This window comes from Lathamus discolor (assembly GCF_037157495.1).
Source record: "Lathamus discolor isolate bLatDis1 chromosome 2 unlocalized genomic scaffold, bLatDis1.hap1 SUPER_2_unloc_1, whole genome shotgun sequence".
Lineage (NCBI taxonomy): Eukaryota > Metazoa > Chordata > Aves > Psittaciformes > Psittacidae > Lathamus > Lathamus discolor.
This window is the reverse complement of record NW_027069094.1, coordinates 583,836-606,945: the sequence shown is the minus strand read 5'-3', so window position 1 is coordinate 606,945 and position 23,110 is coordinate 583,836. Positions and strand designations below refer to the sequence as shown.

Here is a 23,110-nt window from a genome sequence, read left to right as displayed (position 1 = left end):
CCCCACGGCGCTGCCGAGGCCACCGGTGCCAGCGGACCCCCTGGAGCCAGCTTTGAGGGGTCACCACCGGATGGGGAGCCCACGGCAAGGTACGGCACGGCCGCGGTGCCGCAGCGGGGTCTGTGTGTGCATGGGAGCACTGCAGTGACTGGATCCTGCTGCAGGACTGGGACACGGTGGGGAACATCCGTGGGGTGAGCAGGGCTGCGTGGGAGCAGCCCCACGGCCCCGTCACAGCCCCACCACAGTCCCACAGCCCCACTGCAGCCCCATAGCCCCCCTGTCACCATTGTCACAGTGTCCCTGCTGTCCCTGCAGCACGCGGCTGGAGGTGCAGCACCGGCTGCAGGCCCTGCGGCACTGGCTGGATGCAGTGGAGCGGCAGCTGCCAGCGCTGCAGGTAAAAGCGAATGACCCGGCCCCGGCGCCGGAGGGGCGAGGGGGGGACACTGACACGGACAACTGGGGACATGCCAGCATGGCGCCGGTGCGGCTGGTGACATGGGCCTGCTCCTGCTGGTGGCATGGGTCCTGCTGGTGACGTGGGTCCTGCACCTCCTGGTGACATGGGTCCTGCTGGTGACGTGGGTCCTGCACCTCCTGGTGACATGGGTCCTGCTGGTGACGTGGGTCCTGCACCTCCTGGTGACATGGGTCCTGCTGGTGACGTGGGTCCTGCACCTCCTGGTGACATGGGTCCTGCTGGTGACGTGGGTCCTGCACCTCCTGGTGACATGGGTCCTGCTGGTGACATGGGTCCTGCTGTGCAGGTAACACAGGTCCTGGCACTGCTGGTGTCATGATCCTGCTCCTGCTGGTGACACAGGTCCTGGCACCGCTGGTGGCACTGGTCCTGCTCCCAGCCCACCAGCACCATCAGCCATGTGGGCTTGGAGCCTTTGGTCCCTGTGGCCATGCCACTGCTCGTGGCATCGCGTCCTCGGAGCCCTGGGGGCACTGGGGGCACTTTTGGTACCAAGAACAGCTGCGTGCCGCGGCTCCGCAGACCAGGCACTGTGCATGGCACTGGGTCCCCTCCTCACAGGGGATGTTCAGCGGGCAAGGTGCGTGCAGCCGTGTCCCCTGCCCATGCAAGAGGTCTGCAGCCGTGCATTGACAATGTGCAGCCATGTGACGGGGGTGCAGCCATGCACAGGATGAGTGCAGCCATGTCTCCTGCCCATACAGGGTGTGCGGCCATGTGCAGGGGTACATCCATGCACGGGATGTGTGCAGCCATGCACAGGGGTACATCTGTGCACAGGGTGTGTGCAGCCATGCAGGGTGTGCAGCCATGTGCAGGGGTACATCCATGCATGGGATGTGTGTAGCCATGCACAAGGGTACATCTGTGCACAGGGTGTGTGCAGCCATGCAGGGTGTGCAGCCATGCACAGGGGTACATCCGTGCACAGGATGTGTGCAGCCATGCACAAGGGTACATCCTTACACAGGACAATGCAGCCATGCATCGGGGTATATCCATGCACAGGGTGTGTGCAGCCATGCACAAGGGTACATCCTTACACAGGACCATGCAGCCATGCATCGGGGTATATCCACGCACAGGGTGTGTGCAGCCATGCACAGGCTGTCCCTGCCTGTGCCCGTGCAGCCCCCTCCCGCTGCATCCCCCTGTGCCCGCAGCCGGGCGCTGTCACCTCCCTGGTGCAGCTGCGGGCTCAGGTGCAGAGCGCAGATGCTGCAGGAGCACCGGGAGCGGCTCCTTCCCTGGGGCAGTGGCTCCAGCACCAGTGCAGCCGAAGTCACCGCACCCGGGGGTCCTGTGGGAGCCACACCCACCGGTGCAGCGGCTCCTGAACCAGTGCCTGCAGCACGTGCATGGCGCATGGTGCATGGTACATAGTGCATGGTACATGGTGCATGATGCAGGGTACATGGTCCATGGTGCAAGGTGCAGGGTACATGTTACATGGTGCATGATGTACGGTGCAGGGTACGTGGTACATGGTGCAGGGTACGTGGTGCATGATGTACGGTGCAGGGTACGTGGTACATGGTGCAGGGTACGTGGTGCATGATGTACGGTGCAGGGTACATGGTACATGGTGCAGGGTACGTGGTGCACTGTGCATGGTGCATGGTGCAGCTGGACCCTGCTGCAGCAGCAGGGGGGCTCACGCCATGTGCAGTGCTGCAACAGCAGCAACAGCAGCAGCATCCGCCCAGCACCTGCACGGCCATGGGGCTGTGGGGCTCTGCTGTGGGGCGGTGCTGTGGTGGAGCTGTGTCCCTGTTGGTCACTGCTGCTGTGGGTCCGCGGCGCCGCTCTGGGTCAGCCCCGCGCTGTCCCCCCGGTGTCCCCGTGGGGCTCGGCCGCTCCGGGGTGGGGGGGGACACACGGGGACCCGCCCCGAGCGGGGCAGGGGCGGGGCGGGGCGAGGGGCGGGGCCGGGTGGGGGCGGGGCCGGCGGCGCTGGCGCGAGCCCCGGGGGTTTCCCCGGTAACGGCTCCGGCTCGCGCCGGGGGGGGAGGGGCGGGGGTCAGCGGGGGCAGCGCCGGTACCGGAGCGTCCCGCCGGGCCCCGCCCCCCCAGCGCGCGCGAACAAAGGCGGGACCCGCCCCGCCCCCATCTCCCCCCCCCCCCCTCCCCCCCCGGTACCGGCGCCCCCCGGAGACCCCCCCCGGATCCCGGGACCCGGCTCCGGCTCCGCCGCGGTGAGTGCGGGGGGGGGGCGGGGGGCGGGCGGCGGCTGCGGCTGCGGCTGCGGCGCGGGGGCCGGGAGCGGGGCCGGGAGCGGGGCGCGGCGCATCCCGGCCCCTCGCGCCCCGGGGCCCCCGCCGGTGCCCGGGCGGGGGCGAGGCCGCGGGGCGGGCGCACGTGTGCGAGCGGGAGGGGCGGGGGCGGGAGCGGGCGCCCCTCCCTGCCCCCGGCCCCGCATCCCCCCGTGCCCCCCGCACCCAGCCCCGCACCCAGCCCCGCACCCAGCCCCGCGGCCCCACGGCAGCGGGTGGCTCCTTTCTCCGGCCCCGCCGTCGTCCCCCGGCACAAAGCGGCACCAACCGGGAGCCTGCGCCCGGTGCTGGTGCAGGCGGTGGCACCACGTGCACTGAGCGGCGCTGATGCCAGGAGGCCCTGGCTCGGTGCAGGTGACCCCCGGGCGCTGCGGTGGCTGTGGTGACGCGCGTCCTCGTGGCTCGTTGCAGGCTGGAGCTGGTGCCGGCGCTGGTGCCATGGGGAACTCGGTGACCCGGCCCGGCTGCCTGGGCCAGAGGCGCCGGCGCTCAGCAGAGCCACAGCTCCGGGATGCGGTGCCGGACACGGTGCAGAATGGCTGGAGCATGGCACCTGGTGCCACTGGAAGCCTGAAGCACAGCCCAGTGCCAGTGCAGAACGGCAGCACTGCCTGTGTCCCGGTGCCGGGGGCAGCCTGGACGCCCCCCGCGCACCGCGGCACGTGGGGCTGGGCCCCTGGCACCCGGCGGGAAGTGACGGAGGTGACGGAGGTGACCGAGACCATCGTCACCGAGATCGTGGAGGTGACGCAGTACCCGGGCGCCGAGGCCCCGCTCACCGGCACTGGCACCACGCCGGCGGAACGCCGGGGGGACACGGATGCCACAGAGGTGACCGCGGGCAGGGACCGTCGCCACCGCCAGCACCACGCTGGAAGCCTCAGCCCTTGGCTCACATGGGGCGGCGTGCGTCTGGCTGCAGTGCGGGGACCTGCCGGTGCTGCAGGATGGGTCCAGCCCCGGCGCTGGCAGCGCCTGCCCTTCATCCGCTGAGGAGGAGCGTGGGTGTGCAGGGGCTGAGGGCTCAGCCGCGTGTCCCCCACAGGTGGTGCCGGAGGAGGCTGCGTTGGCGGCGCTGGTGTCAGTGGATCGGGCGCAGGACACGCCAGAGGCGCTGCTGGCCTGGGTGGCTGACATGGAGGAGCTGGTGGGCAACCAGAGGCCGCCGTCAGCCGAGGCGAAGGTGGTGAAGGCGCAGCTGGAGGAGCAGAAGGTGCGGAGGTGTCACAGCTGCAGGGCTGCCGGTGCTGTGCCGTGGCGCTGCGGTGCGGTGCAGGGGGGGTGCGTGGCCGCGGTTGCAGCGCTGTGTCCTGCCACGTTGCAGCTGCTGCAGCGGCTGCTGGAGGAGCGGCGGCCGCGCGTGGAGCTGGTGCTGCAGGATGGATCCGGGGCCCTGGTGCGTGACACCGGCACCGGCACCCTCGGCGAGAGGTGGGAGTGGCTGGTGCAGGAGGCGGGAGCCAGGTGGGTCCGGCCGGGCGGCAAGGGAGGACCCGGCCCATTGGGTCCGTGGTGGCACCGTCCCCAGCCGTGGCTAACGCGGGTCCTGCCAGGTCCGGCTGCCTGGAGCGGATCTTGCCGGCAGCGCTGCGCTTCCAGGAGGCCGCCGATTCCTTCCAGGAGTGGCTGGGAGCCGCGGAGCGGAGGCTGGCGCAGCTCTGGCGTGCCGATGGCTGCGGTGACATGCAGGACGCCCATCAGCAAAGCCAGGTTGGGGTGGGTGGGTGGGGGGTGCAGCACCCATGGGTGCTGTGGGGTGCGCCCTGTGGCCGAAGGCAGCCGAGGTGACCACATCATGTCACAGGAGCTGTGCCAGGAGGTTGGCGCACGGCTGGGGGAGCTGGACAGTGTTTTGGCAAGTGGGCAGCAGGTCTTGGCCATGGTCACAGGTGAGTGGGGCCAGGCACTGGGTGCTGCTGGGGCTCTGTTGGCGCTACAGCACAAGCCGGGGGATGGAGCCAGGGACAAGCCTGCACCAGTGCTGATGGTGGCTGCGGTGGTGCTGCAGGGGAAGAGGCGCAGGCGGTGCAGGAGAAACTGGAGTCACTGCGGACGCGGTACCTCATCGTGTGCCGGAGCAGCGCCGACGCCGCGCAGCGCCTGGGGCAGACGCTGGAGGCCTCGTCCCGCCTGGACATGGTGCAAGATGACCTGGTGCTGTGGCTGAGCCGCATGGAGCAGGAGCCGGCCTGCGGCGATGGTGCTGAGCAAGGAGAGAAGGTGCAAGATGTGCTGGGGGCTCCGTGCTGCAGTGGGATGGGTGGTCACAGCCGTACCAATGTGACTGATGGTGGTGATGGTGTCCCTGTGCCACAGCTGGAGCAGCTCCTGGAGGCGCAGCTGGGCTGCACGACCGCACTCGCTGCGCTCATGGAGCAGCCGGGGCCGGTGCCGCTGGACGCTGCAGTGCTGCGCACGCAGCTCGAAGAGCAGAAGGTGGGTCTGCGGCAAAGCACTGCCCGGAGCCCCTGCGTGTGGCCCCAGCACCAATACCACCGCTGCGTGTCCTGCAGCTGCTGTCGGCTGAGGTCCTGCACCGCCGCGCGCTGGTGGAGCGGCTGCTGCGCGTCACCGACCCGCTGCTGCGCTGCATCCCCGACCCGCTGCGGCAGCGCCTGCAGGTGAGCGGCGCCAGGGGTGCCGGGGAGGATGCGGTGATGTTGCCGTTGCAGCAGTGCCCATGTAACTGCGTGTGTCGGCAGCCATCAGTGCAGGCGCTGCGGGAGCGCATGGAGCAGCTCTGGCAGTGCTGCGGGGCCCGCGGCGAGCGGCTGGAGCAGGCGCAGGCGCTGCTGGCGCAGTTCACGGAGGCGCAGGAGGAGCTGCAGCCCTGGCTGCGGGAGGCGCAGGCGGCCACGCTGCAGCTCGCGCCCAGCACCATCGACTGCGACGGCTTCAAGGAGCAGCAGCAGCTGCTGCAGGTGAGGTGGTGGCGGGCGTGGGGCAGTGACGGGCACGGGGCGGTGGGAGCGCTGGGTGCGGGGCAGCAGCAGCGGTTGCGGCCCCTGCAGCGTCCTGTGCCCGCAGAGTCTGCGCGAGGCCCTGGCCGAGCACCGGCCGCTGCTGGGGAAGCTGCAGCGCGTTGCGGCGCAGCTGCAGGAGCTTAGCCCAGAGCAGGCAGCACCGTTCCGGCAGCGCTGCAGTGAGGCCGATGAGCTCTACGGCTGCATCCGGCAGCGCCTGCGCCAGGCAGCCACGCTGCTCGAGGATGCTCTGCCGCGGTACAGCCAGGTACGGAGCTGGGCTGGGGCTGGGGCTGGGGGGGACACGCTGCGGACTCCACGAGTCACTGGGGCCGGTGTGTCTCCACAGCTGTCAGAGCGCATGGATGTGCTGCGGGAGTGCCTGGAGCGGCTGCAGCGGCGCCTGCAGAGCCAGCCCGGCGCACGTGGTGACGCGGCGCAGCTGCGGGAGCAGCTCCAGGACAACGCGCTGGCACTGGCAGAGCTGGAGCAGCTCGGGGCTGCCCTGGCCACAGTTCAGGCGCAGGGCGAGGAGCTGCTGGGCAGCGTGCGGGAGGCCGGCTGCGGTGCCGCAGCTGCAGGTGTGCATGTGCCATGGTGATGGAGCAGGGTCCCAGCGCGGGGTCCTTGCGCAGGGTGCAGGGTCCCAGTGCTGGTGCAAGGTACCAGAGCTGGGTCCCAGTCCCAGTGTGGGGTGCTAGTATGGGGTGTGCCGTACTGATGCAAGGTGCTGGTGCAGGGTTGTAGGTCATGGTGGGGGGTCCCAGTGTGGGGTTGCGGGGTCTCAGTGCTGCTGTCGGGTTGTGGTGCTTGGTGCTGGGCCTGGTGCAGGGCCCTGGTGCAGTTGCCAGTCTGAGCCGCAGTGCAAGCGCCGCCACTGTCCCCGCAGGGCTGCAGGAGAGGCCAGCGCAGCTGCAGGCGCAGTGGGGGTCCCTGCGGCGCCGGTGCCAGGAGCGGGAGCGGTGGCTGCGGGACGTGCTGCCGCTGGCAGAGCGGTTCTGGCAGGGCCTGGCCGAGCTGGCAGTGGCGTTAAGCGACACCCAGCATGTGCTGCTGGCACTGGAGGATGCCGGCGGTGACACCGAGGACACTGCCGAGCCTGAAGCCATTCGGGCCCGGCTGCGCTCAATGCAGGTATGGGCTGGGGCTGAGGGCAGCGCTGCAATGCGGGGCAGTGCTGCAAGAGCAGGCATGCAGTATGGGTACCCTCATGGCACAGGCAGTGCCACAGCACGGGCAGCCCCATGGCACAGGCAGTGCTGCAGCATGGGCAAACCCATTGCATGAGTAGTCCAATGGCACAGGCATGGGCAGCCTCATGGTTTGGGCAGCTTCATGGCACAGTCAGTGCTGCTACATGGGCAGCACCATGGTGCAGGCAGCCCCATTGCCACGGGGCACTGTGCCCATGCACGTTGCATGGGCAGTGGTGCAGCATAGGCAGCCCCATGGCGCAGGCAGTGCCGCAGCATGGGCAGCCTCATAGTACAGGCAGCACCAGCAGTGCCACGGCACTGGCAGTGCTGCCACGCGGCACTGGCAGTGCTGCCTGTGGCACCAGCGGTGCTGCCCGTGGCACCAGCGGTGCTGCCCATGGCACAGGCCCGCCCTTGCAGGGGCAGTGCCGCAGCCCGAGCTGCCCTGAGCCATGTGGGTGCTGCAGGCGCTGCGGGAGGAGCTGGACGCGCTGCAGGTGGAGCTGGATGCGCTCGGCAGCGTTGGCGTGGAGCTGGCGGCCGCCTGCGGGGACCCCGGCAAACCCGATGTCACGCGGAGCATGGACGATGTGAGTGTGCGCATCGGCTGTGGGGGCCAGTGCGGGTGGGGCGGCCCCAGTACCACGAACCCTGTGTGGTGCCACCAACCCATCCGCAATGCCCCCCCCATCCCATGTCCCCCCCGTCCCTGCGGTGCTGCTGACCACATCCCCCCCCCAGCTCTACCGCTCGTGGCACAGCCTCAGCCAGGCCTGGGCCCGGCGCTTCGGCCGCCTCGAGGAGCAGCTCCAGGCTGCTGTCACCCACCAGGACACTGAGCAGGTGGGACCCTGCACCGGATGTGGGGTTGGGGTGACCCTGCCCATAGGGTGACCCTGCACCGGGTGTGGGGCTGGGGTGACCCTGCCCATGGGGTGACCCTGCACCGGGTGTGGGGCTGGGGTGACCCTGCCCATAGGGTGACCCTGCACCGGGTGTGGGGCTGGGGTGACCCTGCCCATGGGGTGACCCTGCACCGGGTGTGGGGCTGGGGTGACCCTGCCCATGGGGTGACCCTGCACCGGGTGTGGGGCTGGGGTGACCCTGCCCATGTCTTCTGTGCATGGGGTGGGCAGGGGACCAGGCGGTGTGGGGCAGCGGGGGTGTGGGGCAGGCTGGGGTTGTGGGGCTGGCAGGGCCGTGGGGCAGGATGCAGTGGTGCAGTGGGGTGGCTGCAGGGTGCAGGGTGATGGTGCCTGGGCCACGCTGTGCTGACACCATGTGGGATGCGGATGGGGACGCGGATGGGGCCTGCCCCCCCCGACGCGCCCGTCCTTGGCTGCAGCGCCTCTGCGGGTGGCTGGATGCGGCCGAGCTGCGCCTGGCCGAGGAGTTCCTCGTCGGCGGGGACCTGCCGGTGCTGCAGCAGCAGCTGCTGGAGCTCAAGGTGCGTCCGGCTGCGTGGAGCAGGTGTGGGGCGGGCGTGGGGCACGTGCCAGGCCCAGCTGAACCGTGCTGTGCCGTGCTGGGCTGTCCTGTGCCAACCCAGAGCCAGCGCTGCCGTCCTGTGCCATTCGGTACCAAACCTGGCCCAGCTCTGCCATTCTGTGCCATGCTATGCCAAACTAGATTCAGCTCTGGCATCCATCCCGTTCTGTGCCATATTACTCCATCCCATGCTCTGCCATCCTGTGCTGTGCCACACCCGGTGCCGGGGCTGCCCCCTCTTCTCCACCACAGGAGTTCAAGCGGGAGCTCTACCAGTGCCGGGTGGATGTGGAGACGCTGCGGCAGCACCAGCACCAGCCCGGCACGGGGGGCACGGCCAAGGGAGACCCAGCCCGGGGGGACCCATCCCAGGGGGACCCCGCAGCCGCGCTTCCCGACTTCCGCCAGCGCTGGGACCGGCTGGAGGAGGAGATCGTCAGCCGGCAGGTACGGGGGGGCAGCGGTGCGGGTGCGGCGCGGGTGCAAGGAACTGGGTGGGCACACGGGGAGCGGGGTGGGTGCTGTGCGGTGGGTGCTGGGTGCTCTCGTGTCAGAGCGGCCGTTCCCCGGCGCAGCACGAGCTGGAGGCGGCGCTGCTGGGGCTGGGGCAGTTCCAGCACCAGCTGCAGGAGCTGCTGCAGTGGCTGACGCGCACGGCCGAGACGCTGCAGGGCCCCGCGGTGCTGCGCCCCGACCTGCAGAGCTGCGAGATCGAGCTGGCCAAGCACACGGTGAGCAGGGGCGGGGGGGACACGGGGCACGGGCATGGTGCAGCCCAAACACCCCGGTGAGGGCCGCGGTGCGGTGCAGCCGGGCGGTGCCGCGGGTCCCCGGTGCAGCAGCGCTGGCTGTGACTGTGGTGCGCATCGCAGGTGCTGCGGAACGACGTGCTTTGCCACGCGCGCACGGTGCAGGCGGTGAATGAGGCGGCGCAGGGGCTGCTGCTCTGCAGCATGGGGCACAGCGAGGAGGGGTTGCAGCACAGCCTGCACCAGCTCAACCAGCGCTGGGATCTGGTGCGCAGCGAGACCGAGACCCGACAGCTGCAGCTGGAGAACAACCTCAGCCAGGTACTGGCTCTGCCTGCCGTGGTGCTGCTGGTACCAGCACTGTGCGTCCCGGTGCTGCTGGTACTGGCACTGCAGCCCCATACTGCCAGTGCTGGTGCTGCTGGTCCCGGTGCTGCTGGTACTGGCACTGCAGCCCCATACTGCCAGTGCTGGTGCTGCTGGTCCCGGTGCTGCTGGTACTGGCACTGCGGCCCCATCCTGCCAGTGCTGGTGCTGCTGGTCCCGGTGCTGCTGGTACTGGCACTGCGGCCCCATACTGCCAGTGCTGGTGCTGCTGGTCCCGGTGCTGCTGCGGTGCTGAGCCCCAGCACTTTGCCAGGTCCAGGACATTACGCTGGAGATCACAGAGCTGCTGCAGTGGCTGGAGCAGGTGGAACTGCAGCTCTTCTTCTCGAAGCCGGCGTGGGGCCACCCGGACACCACCAAAGAGATGCTCACGGTGCATCTGGTGAGCACCAGGGCTGCGCTGGCGTGTCCCATGTCCGCAGGGGGGTCCGGGGTATCCCTTGGTGGGGGGGCCTGGGTGTCCCAAACCCACCCTCACGGCACTGGGGGTCCAGGACCCATCTCTGCCTTCTGCCCTCCCAGAGCAGGCAGAGACCTCCTGTGCCCCGCAGCAACCCTGGGACACAGTGGGAACATCCTTGCCCCCATCCCTATGGCCCTATCCATGTATCCATCCCTGTCCACATCTTCCCATCCACATCCCTGTGTATGTCACCGTGACCATTCCAGTGCCCATCCCTGTCCCCGTCTCATCCCCATCACTGTCCTCCTGTCCCCATCCCCATGTCCCCATCCCTGGTGTGACTGTGCCGCTGGGGCTGCCGCCACGTCCCCGCAGGAGCTGTGCAGGGAGCTGGATTCCAAGCAGGACACGTACTGCAGCCTGCGGGAGCGGCTGCAGCGGCTGCTGGGCCCCAGTGGCGTGGGGCAGCCCTGCAGCACGGAGCACGGGCTGCGCCTGCTGCAGCACAAGTGGGAGAGCGTCCGTGCTGAGGCGCAGGAGCGGAAGGTGCGTGGGGAGTGATGGGCTGCGGCTGCAGCTGTGGCTGCTGCGGGCGCCCGTCCCCCTCAGCCCCGTGTGCTGCCCGCAGGAGAGCCTGGCCGAGGGGGTGACCGTCAGCACCGAGTTCCACGGCACCGTGCAGGAGCTGCTGCGCTGGGTGGCCCATGCAGAGGAGCAGCTCGGGGACCCCGCGCCGCCCAGCTTCGTCCTTGACACCGTCACCGCGCAGCTTCAGGAGCACAAGGCAAGAGCCAGGCCGGTCCTGGGGCCACGCTGGGCCCTGGGCCTGCCTGAGGGCTCCCCAGCAGCCACAGTGCAAGGGATGGCTCCGACCTGGGGGCTCCCGGTGCGGGCTGAGCTGCCCCGGCTCCCCTCAGGTGCTGGTGAAAGAGGCGAGTGCCCATGGGGAGAAGCTGGCCGGGCTGGAGGCTGTGGCCGCTCGCCTGAGGGACTTCAGCAGGAAGCAGGACGGGGCCGTGATCCAGAACACGGTGCTGTCGGCCCGGGAGCGCCTGGGGAAGGTGCTGCAGCGGCTGGCAGAGCGCGGCGCCGTGCTGGAGGAGGCTCGGAAGCGCAGCAAGCAGGTACCAGCACCAGCAGTGATGTCTGCAGCCAGGCTGGGTGCTGGGTGCACCCAGAGCAGGAGCAGCAGCGCAGGGAGGAGATCCTGCCCCTCTGCTGCAGGAAGGGGAGACCTGAGAGCAGCTCCAGGGCCTGAAGGGGCTGCAGGGAGCCTGGAGAGGGGCTTGGGCCAAGGGAGGCAGGGATGGGATGGGGAGGAAGAGGGAAGAGGGGATGGGATCTTGGGGAGTTCTTCCCCATGAGGGTGCTGGGACCCTGAAGGGGATGAAGGGAGAAGTTGGGGATGCCCCATCCCTGGCAGTGCTCGAGGCCAGGTTGGACACAGGGGCTCGGAGCCCCCTGCTCCAGTGGAAGGGGTCCCTGCCCTGGCAGGGGCTGGAGCTGGAGCAGCTTTAAGCTCCCTCCCACTCAAGCCCCTCCATGGTTCCGTGTTCCCATTGCTCCTGTCCCTGTGCTGCAGTTCACTGAGTCCCGGCAGCTGCTCCTGGACTGGATGGGTGAGGCCGAGCAGAGCCTGGAGGTGCCGTCGGACACCACCACGAGCCAGGAGGAGCTCAAGTCCCATCTGGCTGAGCACAAGGTGCGGCTGTGCCGGGGTCCATGGGATGCACCTGGGGCTCTGTCTGTGGGGTGAGGGGGCCTGGGCTGGGGGGCATCAGCACCGCACGGTGCCCTGCGGCACCTGGGACAGCAGGGGTGTCCCCGTGCCCACGGCCCCATCCCATCTCCCCATGTCCCCGTGCCCTGGGTGCAGGCGTTCCAGAAGGTTCTGCGCTCCAAGCGGCCAGTGCTGGAGGCCACGCTGCGGAGCGGGCGGGCGCTGCGGGAGGGGGCCCGGCTGGACCAGGACCTGCAGCCACTGGAGGAGCTGCTGCGGGACCTGAAGGAGCGCTGGGATGCGCTGTGCAGCCATGCTGCTGAGAGGTGGGACCAGGGCGTGGGAGGGAGATGGGATGCGATAAGGTGGGACTAGATGGGATGGCACTGGATGGGGTGGGATGAGGATGAGGATGGGAATGACGGTAGGGAAGGGGATGGAGGTGGAGGTGTGATGGGTACAGAGACAGAGATGGCGTTGGGGATGGGATAAGGTGAGATGGGGTGGAATGGGGTGTCCTCTGCTTCCCGTGTGGCTCCAGGCAAGGGCCTGGCCTCTCCATTCCTCCCTGGGAATCCAACTCCCTGCTTTGACCCTTGCCCCGGCATTCCCAGGCTTTCCCCATCCTGGCTGGAGCCATGATCCATCCCTGGCCATGCCCTGCCCCACAGTGCTGGGTCCTGGGTGCAGCCATTGCTGCCCTGCAGCACTGGGTCCCGGGTGCAGCCATTCCTGCCCTGCGGTGCCGGGCCTGGCGCTGCAGCATTGCCTGCACCCCCTGTCCTGGCAGGCAGCACCAGCTGGAGGAGAGGCTGCTGCTGTCGGGGAAGTTCTCGGAGGCGCTGCAGGCACTCCTGGACTGGCTGTACCGCGCCGAGCCACAGCTCAGCGAGGATGCGCCCGTCGGTGGTGACCGCGACCTGGTCAGTGACCTGATGGACAAGCACAAGGTGGGTGTCCCTGCCCCTGTCCCTGTCCTCTTCCCTGTGCACATCCCTGTCCCCATCCCCATCCCTATCCTTCTTCTTGTCCCCTTCCCCATCCCCATCCCTTCCCCATCCCTTCCCCATCCCATCCCCATCCCATCTCCAGCTACCCTGGGACCAACCCAGGGCAGGGCTGGAGACTGGTGCAGGGCAACGGCCGCAGCCACCGGTCCATGCTGCTGCAGCGGTCCCTGTGCTGCATGGAGCCGTGTGCTGCAGCAGGGCCAGGCGGGTGCTGGGACGCTGTGGGCATCTCTCCCCGCTCCAGGTTTTCCAGAAGGAACTGGGCAAACGCGCCGGCTGCGTGCGGGCGCTGACGCGCTCGGTGCGGGACCCGGCGCGCGGTGACTCGCCGTGGCTGCAGCGGCAGCTGGAGGAGCTGAGCACGCGCTGGGACCTGGTCTGCCGCCTCTCCCTGGGCAGGCAGGCGCGGCTGGAGGCAGCGCTGCGCCAGGTCATGGCGAGGGGCTTCGGGGGGAAGGGGCTGCGGGTGGTTGTGCTGCGCCCAGGGCTGCATGGGGCGATGCTGCAGGGTGCTGTGCAGTGCGCCTGGGTGGTGGGGGGTCAAGTGCTGCTTTGGGTGCTTGGGCTCTGTGTGGCCATGCTGCAGGGTGCTGTGTGGGGTGCTTGAGCTCTGTGTGTGCCTGCGCTGTGGGGTGCTGCATGGGGTGCCTGCGCTCTGTTTGTCCATGCTGCAGGCTGCTGTGTGAGGTGTCTGGGCTCTGCGTGCGGTTGTGCTGCAGCGTGCTGCGTGTGGCCATGCAGCTCTGTGTGTGGCTGTGTCGCAAGCTGCCATGCCTGAGTACCAGGCTGGGTGCTGCAGGTGCTGGTTACAGGTGCCGGGGGAAGATGTTGTGTGCTGCAGCTCCATGGGGAGGTCCTGGTCGCAGCCATGGTGTTGCGCCATGGCAAGCAGCATCCTCGGTCCTGCTACAGGTTGCAGCCAGGCTGGCAGCAGCTCTGGGCACATGGTGCTGCAATGAGTCACAAGTGCTGGGTGCAGGAGCAGCAGCCACAGGGGCTGGTTGGGGGGTCTCAGGGGCTGGGCCCCGGTGCTGCAGCCGCACGCGGGGGCTGAGCAGGTCCCATGTCCGCTGCAGGCTGAAGAGTTCCACAGCCTGGTGCAGTCATTCCTGCGCCGCCTCGGCGAGTCGGAGCAGAGCCTCAAGTACGGCGCCATCCCCGAGGAGGAGGCGGCCGTGCAGCAGTGCCGTGACCTCCTGCAGGTTGGTGCATCCCTGTCCTGGCACTTCCCAATCTGCCGGGGTCCCCGCCAGGGTCCCATCGCACCCAGACACAGGTTTGGGGTGCTAATGGGTGGAGGGTTGGGGTCCCATGCACCCACAACCATGCGGGGTGACCCAGTGCCCTTCCCCGGTGCTAGGGGTACGGTGGGTGCAGGGGCTGAACCCGGTGCTGTCACGGTGCATGTCCCCCCCAGGAGCTGCTGCAGTCGCTGCAGTGCCAGCAGCTGGAGCTGGAGTGCATCACCTCACTGGGGGAGGAGATCCTGTCCTCCTGCCACCCCGACTCCGTCGTCACGATCAAGTCCTGGGTCACCGTTGCCAAGAGCCGCTTCCAGGAGGTGAGATGGGTCCCCGTGTCCAGGGATTGAGACCAGGGGCAGAAGCTCTTCCCTGGGAGGGTGCTGAGGCGCTGGCACAGGGTGCCCAGAGAAGCTGTGGCTGCCCCATCCCTGGCAGTGCTCAAGGCCAGGTTGGACACAGGGGCTCGGAGCCCCCTGCTCCAGTGGAAGGGGTCCCTGCCCTGGCAGGGGTTGGAGCTGGAGGAGCTTTGAGGTCCCTCCCACCCAAACCCCTCCACGATTCCATGATCTCTTGGTCTGGACAGTGGCCACGTCCATCTTCTTCTGCCCTCTATGAGCTGCCAGCACACGGCTCCCACTGTCACCCGGGGCCTCCATGGTCCTGCTGATGGTGGTGGCTCATTCCCATGGGATTGCAGTTGCCACCCAGCCCAGGCACGGATCCATGTCCCAGGATCCCCATCCCAGAGGGCTTCCCACAGCAGCTGGAGGCTCCCAGCTCTGCCCGGACGGGTCTGACTGGTTGAGCCGATACTTGTCCGATCCCTGCCTGCTCCAGCCCTTCCCGAGGGGAGTTCTGAGATCCTGGGATCTGATCTGGAGCTGCTGCTGCTCCAGGTCGTGCAGACAGGACAAGGCACAGCCTGGCCACGCTGGCAGCAGCACGTTCGCAGCGGCACAGGCACCGGTGCTGGCACGTTCAGCTGCTGCCACAGGCAGGGACCCAGGCCCGGTGCTCCCTGCACCTGCCCCATGGCCATGGGGGCTGCTGGCTGGGGTCCCTGTGCCTGCCCCATGGCAGGAGTGCACCATGCAGGGGCCGTCCCCACTGACGCCATGACCCTGTGGCGCCCGGTTGTAGTCACAGCCCCCAGGGTCTGCAGCCATGCAGCCCCCCGCAGGCCCCCAGCCCCGTGCCGTGCCGCAGGTGCAGCGCTGGGCGCAGCAGCAGGGCGAGCGGCTGCAGGCACAGGCGTCGCGGCTGGTGGCCGAGCGGGAGGACGCGGCGCAGCTCCTGGAGTGGATGGCGGCGGCCGAGGAGGCGCTGGGGCTGCGGGACACGGAGCCGCTGCCACAGGAGGTGGAGCCGCTGCAGGAGCTCAGTGCGCAGCACGCGGTAAGGGCCCGCGGCGCGCTGCATGTGTGCCCCTGCCTGCCTCAACCCCACTGAGGGCTGCGGGTGCACCAGGCCGCAGCCATGAGAGCAGCAGTGCTGCAGCAGCACCTCTTACGTGTTGCAGCCAAGCCCATGGGCTCTGCAGCAAGAGCTGCAGGTGCAGGAGGGTGCAGAGGGGCTGCTCTGCGCTCCAACATCACCCCATGCCTGGCTGCACTGCAGCGGCGGTGGGATGTGCTGCTGTGGCTGGGGGGTGCTCAGCGTGCTCTGCCACAGGTCTTCATGGAGGAGCTAAACCGCAAGCAGCCTGACGTGGAGAAGGTGACCAAGAGCTGCAAACAGAAGCTGGCCGCGGAGCTGGGCCCACCGGTTGCGCGCCGGCTGGCCACACGTAAGGACCCCCCTGTGCCGCTCTGCACCGGCCGCGGCCCTGGCTCTGTGTCATGGTGTGTCTGCCGGCTGCAGGGCGCCGCAGCACAGGGAAGGCATCGGCGGAGCTGCCTGGGGCGCCGGAGCCCCAGAGCCCGCTCATGGCGCAGGTCCTGCAGCGCTGGCAGCAGCTCTGGCTCCTGGCGCTGGACCGGCAGTACCGGCTTGAGACGGCTCTGCAGCGCCTGCGGGAGGTACGGCGGCTGCACCGCAGCACCGGCGGGTGCAGAGCGCGGCACGGTGCAGGGGTGCCGCATGGGCAGAGCAATGCATGGGGTGCCGCATGGGCAGAGCATGCTCGCTGGGCTGCGGTGTCTCTCGGGGGGTTAATTCCTGTCTCTGCCTCTCGGAGCTGGAGGAATTTGCTCACTTCGACTTTGGAGTCTGGCGCAAGCGCTACATGCACTGGATCGGGCAGATGAAGTCCCGTGTCCTCGACGTCTTCCGAGGCATTGACCGGGACCAGGATGGGCGCATCAGCCAGCGGGAGTTCATAGAGAGCGTCCTCTCCTCCAGTGAGTGCCCAGGGATCCTACAGGATCCCCTCAGCCACCCTGGGGGTGGGGGGGCCGTGCTGGTGCAGATGGGGATGGACGGGGTCTGCCTGGCGGGGGGAGAGCGGCTGGAGCCTGAGGAGCAGGACCCGTGGTGCTGGGGGGGGAGAAGCTCCCCAGGACCCGGCTTCAGTGAGCGCTTGAGCCCAGAACACCCCCGTGTGCTGGGGGCACCCAGAGCGGGAGCAGCAGCGTGGGGTGGGGGGGATCCTGCCCCTCTGCTGCTGAAGGGGAGACCTGAGAGCAGCTCCAGTGCCTGAAGGGGCTGCAGGGAGCCTGGAGAGGGGCCTGGGGCGATGACAGGTATGGATGGGACGAGGAGTAACAGCTTCTGTGTGGAAGATGGAACAGTTAAGTGAGATGTTAGGAAGAAATTCTTTATCATGAGGGTGGTGGAACAGGACGAATGGAGAAGCTGTGGCTGCCCCATCCCTGGCAGTGCTCAAGGCCAGGTTGGACACAGGGGCTTGGGGCAAGCTGCTCCAGTGGAAGGGGTCCCTGCCCAGGGCAGGGGTTGGAGCTGGATGAGCCTTTTAAGGTCCCTTCAAAACAAAGCATTCCATGACTCCATGGTCCCCTCTCTGGGGGCCGTGGTTCAGCGCCGGCACCATCTGCCCATGGCACAATGTGCTGAGAGTCCCGTTCCCACCCAGAGTTCCCCACCAACGTTCTGGAGATGAACGCTGTCGCCAGCATCTTTGACATGAACGGCGACGGCTTCATCGACTACTGTGAGTTCGTCAGTGCCCTGCACCCCAACCGGGACCTGCTGCGCCGCGGCGCCGATGCCGACCGGATCCAGGACGAGGTGCGGCTGCAGCTGGGGGGGCTGCGTGGGGTGGGGCGTCCCATGGGGGCTGGGGTGGGGGGGGGGTCCCTTGGGGGCTGACCCCTGTGCTCACCCTGCAGGTGAACCGGCAAGTGGCCCAGTGCAACTGTGCCAAGCGGTTCCAGGTGGAGCAGATCAGTGCCAACAGGTACCGGGTAAGTGCTGGCAGCACCGCCGCACCGGTGCACAGCCTGTGCCATGCCGGGTGCTGCAGCTCCCATGCACCGCGGTGCATGCCCAGGAGGGGGCATGTCCCCTTGTCCTGCGGGGCCCCTGGCCCTGTGGGCTGCAGCCCAGGGATGGACGGGACCCAGTGGCTTGGTGATGGGCACAACTGGGTGCTGGGACCTGCCCTGGCACCCCCTCCCCAGCACCTAGCCCTGACAAAGCCCCTGACACTCCCTGCACTGCCCTGACCCCCTCCTGCCCTTGCCCCCCCCGTGTCACGGTGTCGCTGCAGTTTGGGGAGTCGCAGCAGCTGCGGATGGTGCGCATCCTGCGCAGCACCCTCATGGTGCGGGTCGGTGGCGGCTGGATCGCGCTTGACGAGTTCCTGGTGAAGAACGACCCCTGCAGAGGTGGGGATGGGCGTCCCCCCACCCTGGCACCCGCACCCGGGGGGCTGCCAGTGGGCAGTGCAGTGGGAGCTCCGGTGCGATGCTGCGGCGGGGCCCCCGTGGGATGCGGCCCCGTTCCCAGCCGCTGTGACCGCCTCCATCACCCCAGTGAAGGGAAGGACCAACCTGAAGATCAACGAGAAGTACCTGAGCGCAGAGGCCTTCGCGGCGGGCGCAGGCAGTGCCTCGTCACCCTCGTCCAAAGCGCTGTCCCCGACCCGCTCCAGCTCCAGCCTCAGCCTCTACAGCAGCGCCTCGGCCCCCTGCAGCCCCCTGGCCAGGAAGGTGAGAGCTGCAGAACCTCCCGCACGCCCCTGTGCCCCCCGGCCCCTGGCGAGCGCTGCCCCTCTGTGCTCGCAGTCGGTGCAGCGCAGGACGCGCTCTGGTGACCGGTGCCCCCGCGCCCGCGGCTCCCTCCTGCCCGACGCAGCCGAGCTGCAGCTCCCCGCGGCCGAGCAGAGCCTGGCTGCGGCACCGGCAGGTGAGGCTGCGTCGCTGCTGCCCTGGGTGCTGCTGCCCTGGGTGCTGCCGCAGGCTGCACCCTGCCTGTGTCACGGGGCAGTGGGACCCCAGGGCAGCCGCAGCGTGTGGGGCAGGCCTTGGGTTTGGCAGCACCGTGCAGCTCCAGCGCCTCTGTGCCCATTGCAGAGCCACCCGAGGGGTCCCCCCCGCAGCGGTGCAGCCCCTGCCGCTGACCTCCTGCACCAGCACCCTCGGCCGGCCCCACTCAGGACCCTCCTGTCCGCTGGAGGATAGCGGAGCTGCAGCCATGTGCCCGCAGGTCTGACCCGCACTGCTGCTGCAGTGTGTGTGCAACCCCCTGCCCCACACCCCCCCTCTCCTCCGCAGCACCCCTGTGCCTCACAGCAACCCCCTGGTCCGGCTGCTGCAGCCCCTGCCCCACTGCAGCCCCGGTGATGTGCTCCGAGCGCCCACTGCACCCTCAGCATTTGGGGCAGTGGGGCTGGGGCAGCCCAGACACCACCGTGATGGGCTCTACCCCTTGGGGTGGCTGCTGGTGCCATTGGTGCTGGGTTAGGGGTCCCCCCAGTGCCATCAGTGCTGGGTAGGGGGTTCCCCCCATCCTGCTGCCCGCACCCCAGTGGGCCATGGCCGGGCTCGGTGCCTTCACTGGTGGCACAGCCCCGGTTCTGGTGCTACTCCCCTTCCCTGTCGGTACCTGCGCTAGGGCTCCGGCTGCAGCCACCCTGATCCCAGTGTGGCTGGGGCTGCCGGGGGGGTCTTGCACCGCACTGCACCCCCCGGCGCAGGTCCCGGCCCCGCTGCCGCATGCTGCCACCCCCCCCTAACCGAAGAGCAGTAGAGCTGAATGTAACCCTGGCTGGGCCCGGCCCGCCAGCACCAATAAACAGTAGATGGTTTTCTATGAGTGCCCAGCCGGCTGCGGGTCCGTCTGTCCGTTCCTGTCCCCTTGGCTGTAGTCCGAGGGGCATCACTGCTGTGGTGCGACACCGGCAGAGGCGCCAGGCAGGCCCCGGGTGTCGCGGTGCTGCCAGCGGGCACCGCGCCGGTCACACCTCCAAAGCCGGGATGCATCGCTGGAATTCCTGCGGGAGCCCACGCCCAGGAGAGGAGCTCCAACAGCTCCACGTCCCTCCTGGGCTGCTGCTGCTCCAAGGGCTCCCCTTCAGGTGCCTTCTCCTCTCCAGGCTGCCCCAGCCCGGTTCTCTCAGCCTGGCTCAGAGCAGAGCTGCTCCAGCCCTCGCAGCAGCCCCGTGGCCTCCTCTGGACTCTCTCCAGCAGCTCCGCATCCCTCTTGCGCTGTTGCCCCCGAGCTGGAGGCAGGATGCAGGTGGGGTCTCCCCTTCACTCAGCAGAGAGGCAGAATGCCCTCCTTGACCTGCTCTTCATGCTCTGGGGTTCAGCCCAGCGCGCAGGGGGTTCTCGCTGCAGACACCTCTGTGCTGCCGTGACGCCTGGGGACAGCTCACATGCAGGAGTGTTCCAACATCCTGAACTGGGGCACAGCCCAGGTGCCTCATCCCACCTCAGCCTGCAGCCGTGCCCCATCCCAACTGCCCCCCAGCACAGGACCAGGCAGGAGGATGCAGCACTGCAGGGGACCCCATGAACACGCTGGTGCCCTCATGGCTGTGGGTGGCCAGCACATGGGGATGGGGTAACAGCACAAGAGGGATGTGGAGCTGTAGGAACAAGTCCAAAGGAGGCCATGGAGCTGCTGCGAGGGCTGGAGCGGCTCTGCTCTGGAGCCAGGCTGGGAGAGCTGGGCTGGGGCAGCCTGGAGAAGAGAAGGCTCCTGAAGGGGAGACCTGAGAGCAGCTCCAGTGCCTAAAGGGGCTGCAGGAAACCTGGAGAGGGGCTTGGGACAAGGGATGTAGGGACAGGCCAAGGGGAATGGCTTTAACCTGCCCGAGGGGAGACTGAGCTGAGCTCTTAGGCAGAAGCTCTTCCCTGGGAGGGTGCTGAGGCGCTGGCACAGGGTGCCCAGAGAAGCTGTGGCTGCCCCATCCCTGGCAGTGCTCAAGGCCAGGTTGGACACAGGGGCTCGGAGCCCCCTGCTCCAGTGGAAGGGGTCCCTGCCCTGGCAGGGGCTGGAGCTGCAGGAGCTCCATGGCTCTTCCAACCCAAACCATCCCGTGGCTCCATGGTTCCATAACGCAAGCCGCAGCGCTGTGCCATGCGGTGGGGCCGTCCTCTCCCGTGGAGGGGGAGCAGGTGCCACCGTTTCCCAACCGCTCCTGTGCAGCCGTGGGAACACCGGAGCGGGTCCTGCCTTGCCCTGCACTCCCGCACGGAGCCACACACCGGCCCTGGTTGCTTCATGCCATGGGGCAGAGCCCAGACATGCCGCGGGCCCCAGGTGTTGGCTCTGCTCTGCTGGGCCAGCACATGTGTGAGCACACACGTGTGCAGCGCCGTGCCTGTGCCTGTGCATGTGTGCGGGCACCAGCTCTCACCATGCGAGAGTATTTGCATGTGTGGGTGCAGGGATCTTACCACGACACCCAGCACAACCCAACACAGCATAGTGCAGTACAGCCCAGTGTGGTCCAGTATAACCCAGCACAGCACAGCATGGCCTGCTGCATGCCCGACCTGCCACGGCCCCGGGGCCATCCTCACGCTTGCCACGTGCACAGGTCAGCACCGCTGCAGCTCCGCGGTGCTGGCACCGCTCTGACGTGCTGGTGCTGAGCCTGCGGTGTTGACCACTCCTCCCTGTTTGCCTTTGGATTATGGCTCCTCAGCACTGCGATGCTGCTGCCAGCGCCAGTGCTGGGTTCTGTATGTGCCGGCCCAGACAGCCCTGGCTCCACTGGTGCTGCCCCTGTGCTGCCCCTGCCCCATTGATCTGGGGCCAGACCCATGGCTTGGGCTGCGCCAGGGTGACACCATCCAGGTGACATCTCCCAGGTCCTGCATCTTCCTCTCCACTCATCTCCCCTGTGTCCTTTATTCTTCTCCTCGCGTCTCACCTATGTCTTCATCTTCTTCCTCGTGTCTCCCCTATTTTCTTCATCCTCCTCCCACTCAGGACCCCTCCTGGAACCGTCGGCCTGGTGCTGCCCGAGCCGCTGGTACCACAGGGGCTCCTGCCCAGGTCACATTCCCAGGGGATGTCCCCGTACATGGGATTCACCCACAGGTGCCAGGGCTGTGTGCCCACCAGAGTGCAGCATGCCATGCCGTGCTGCGCCGTGCTGTGCTGCGCCATGCCGTGCTGCGCCGTGCTGTGCTGCGCCATGCCATGCTGCGCCGTGCTGTGCTGTGCCATGCCGTGCTGCGCCGTGCTGTGCTGCGCCATGCCGTGCTGCGCCGTGCTGTGCTGTGCCATGTTGTGTGTGCCTTGCCATGTCATGCCATGCTGCCGGCTCGCCTGGGCAGCCCCATGCCTGGATACCGGCACCTGTCCAGACAACACACTCCCACGCCCGTCAACACCTCCAGGCGATGCCCATTCACATCCTTTCCTCACCACAACACCCTTGGTGCTGGTGCTCCACTTCCATCCCTTCCTAACTGCATCACCCGTGATGCTGGTGCTGTGCATCCACATCCCTTCCTCACATCACCCGCAGTGCTGGTGGTGTGACCCTGCAGCACCCAATGTGCCCAATCACTCGGTGCGGTGCCCATGGCACTGTCGGGACCGCCACAACCCCCATGGCACCAGGGTGAGGGGAAGGGGATGCTCAGGTGGAGCAGGCGCTGGGTGTGGGGCTGGGTGTGGGGTCCGGGCAGAGGGTGTGGGGCTGGTGACGGAGGCAGGGCCAGGGTGTTTGGATGACTCAGGTGGCAACGGGGCGGCTTGGGCATGTTTTGGGCAATTCAGGCTCCAGGGATGTGGGTGACGCTGGGGTGGGGAGCGGGAAAGGGTCCCTCCACCCACTGCACCGGCTGCTGTGGAGCGGGGTCAGGCTGCAGTGCTGCAGCCCCAGTTCCAGGCAAACAGACCCATGGGTGCAGTGATTCAGTGGAAACTGGCCATGGTGCAAGCTGGGGTGGGCACGGGGGAGAGGAGCTGGGTGGGCCAGGGTGCAGCGGCTCTGCTGGGCTGATGGCATGCGGTAGGTGATGGGGTCATGGGAAGAAGGACAAGGTGCTTCTGGCGAGCAAGGATGCTCAGGGGCTGGAGCACCTCCCATACAAAACCAAGCTGAGGATATTGGGGCTGTTCAGCCTGGAAAACACAAGCTGTGTGGAGACCTCTGAATAGCTTCCAGTGTCTGAAGGGGGCTACGAGGATGCTGGGGAGGGACTCTTCATCACACAAGAAGCAATGGGTTCAAACTGAAACAAGGGAAGTTCAGGTTGAATATAAGGCAGGAGCTCTTCCCTGTGAGGGTGCTGAGGCGCTGGCACAGGGTGCCCAGAGGAGCTGTGGCTGCCCCATCCCTGGCAGTGCTCAAGGCCAGGTTGGACAGGGCTTGAAGCAAGCTGCTCCAGTGGAAGGGTTCCCTGGCCATGGCAGGGGTTGGAGCTGGATGAGCTTTAAGGCCCCTTCGACCTGAAACATTCCATGGTTCTATGATTCTATCACGCCAGCACCCATGGGTGTCTCCCCTTTCTCTCACCCCCTTTGCGGTGCCACTGCCCAAGCACTTGGTTGCCAGGACATGGCCACCTCCTGCACCGGAGCTGTTACAGGGCCAGTGAACCCCTGCCCATCACCCTGCATGGCTCCTGTGCCCGCCATGGCCCAGCACAGGGAGGGCTGCGATGGGATGCCGCATGCAGCCGGACCCCTGCACAGGGGGACGAGGCACCCCGGGAGTGTGGGGAGGGCCCCGTGCTGCTGGCAGGGCTGGGCCCGTGTGTCATCCCCAGGGGCGGGGAAGGGTGAGGTTTAAACGTGCTGCGGTCCTGGCAGGAAGCTGCGGCGAAGC

The 23,110-nt window shown here is 68.0% G+C and overlaps 1 protein-coding gene across 1 annotated transcript; it reads left to right on the top strand.

The window, feature by feature from the left end:
- Positions 1-2,515: 2,515 nt before the first annotated feature.
- On the top strand, positions 2,516-19,144 carry LOC136006145 (microtubule-actin cross-linking factor 1, isoforms 6/7-like). Its single transcript, XM_065664142.1, has 39 exons — positions 2,516-2,679; positions 3,169-3,588; positions 3,803-3,970; positions 4,082-4,221; positions 4,311-4,467; positions 4,562-4,646; positions 4,766-4,977; positions 5,074-5,193; positions 5,271-5,378; positions 5,460-5,678; positions 5,785-5,988; positions 6,070-6,301; positions 6,610-6,854; positions 7,384-7,506; positions 7,658-7,759; positions 8,262-8,363; positions 8,657-8,851; positions 8,980-9,135; positions 9,277-9,474; positions 9,794-9,922; positions 10,319-10,489; positions 10,572-10,727; positions 10,861-11,067; positions 11,526-11,645; positions 11,820-11,989; positions 12,454-12,613; positions 12,918-13,103; positions 13,750-13,875; positions 14,091-14,234; positions 15,124-15,312; positions 15,589-15,703; positions 15,778-15,935; positions 16,094-16,256; positions 16,949-17,103; positions 17,205-17,279; positions 17,585-17,702; positions 17,851-18,026; positions 18,102-18,222; positions 18,390-19,144. The coding sequence occupies exons 2-39, from the start codon at positions 3,196-3,198 to the stop codon at positions 18,434-18,436; spliced, it is 6,045 nt and encodes a 2,014-aa protein (XP_065520214.1). The 5' UTR covers positions 2,516-2,679; positions 3,169-3,195; the 3' UTR covers positions 18,437-19,144.
- The last annotated feature ends 3,966 nt before the right edge of the window (positions 19,145-23,110 follow it).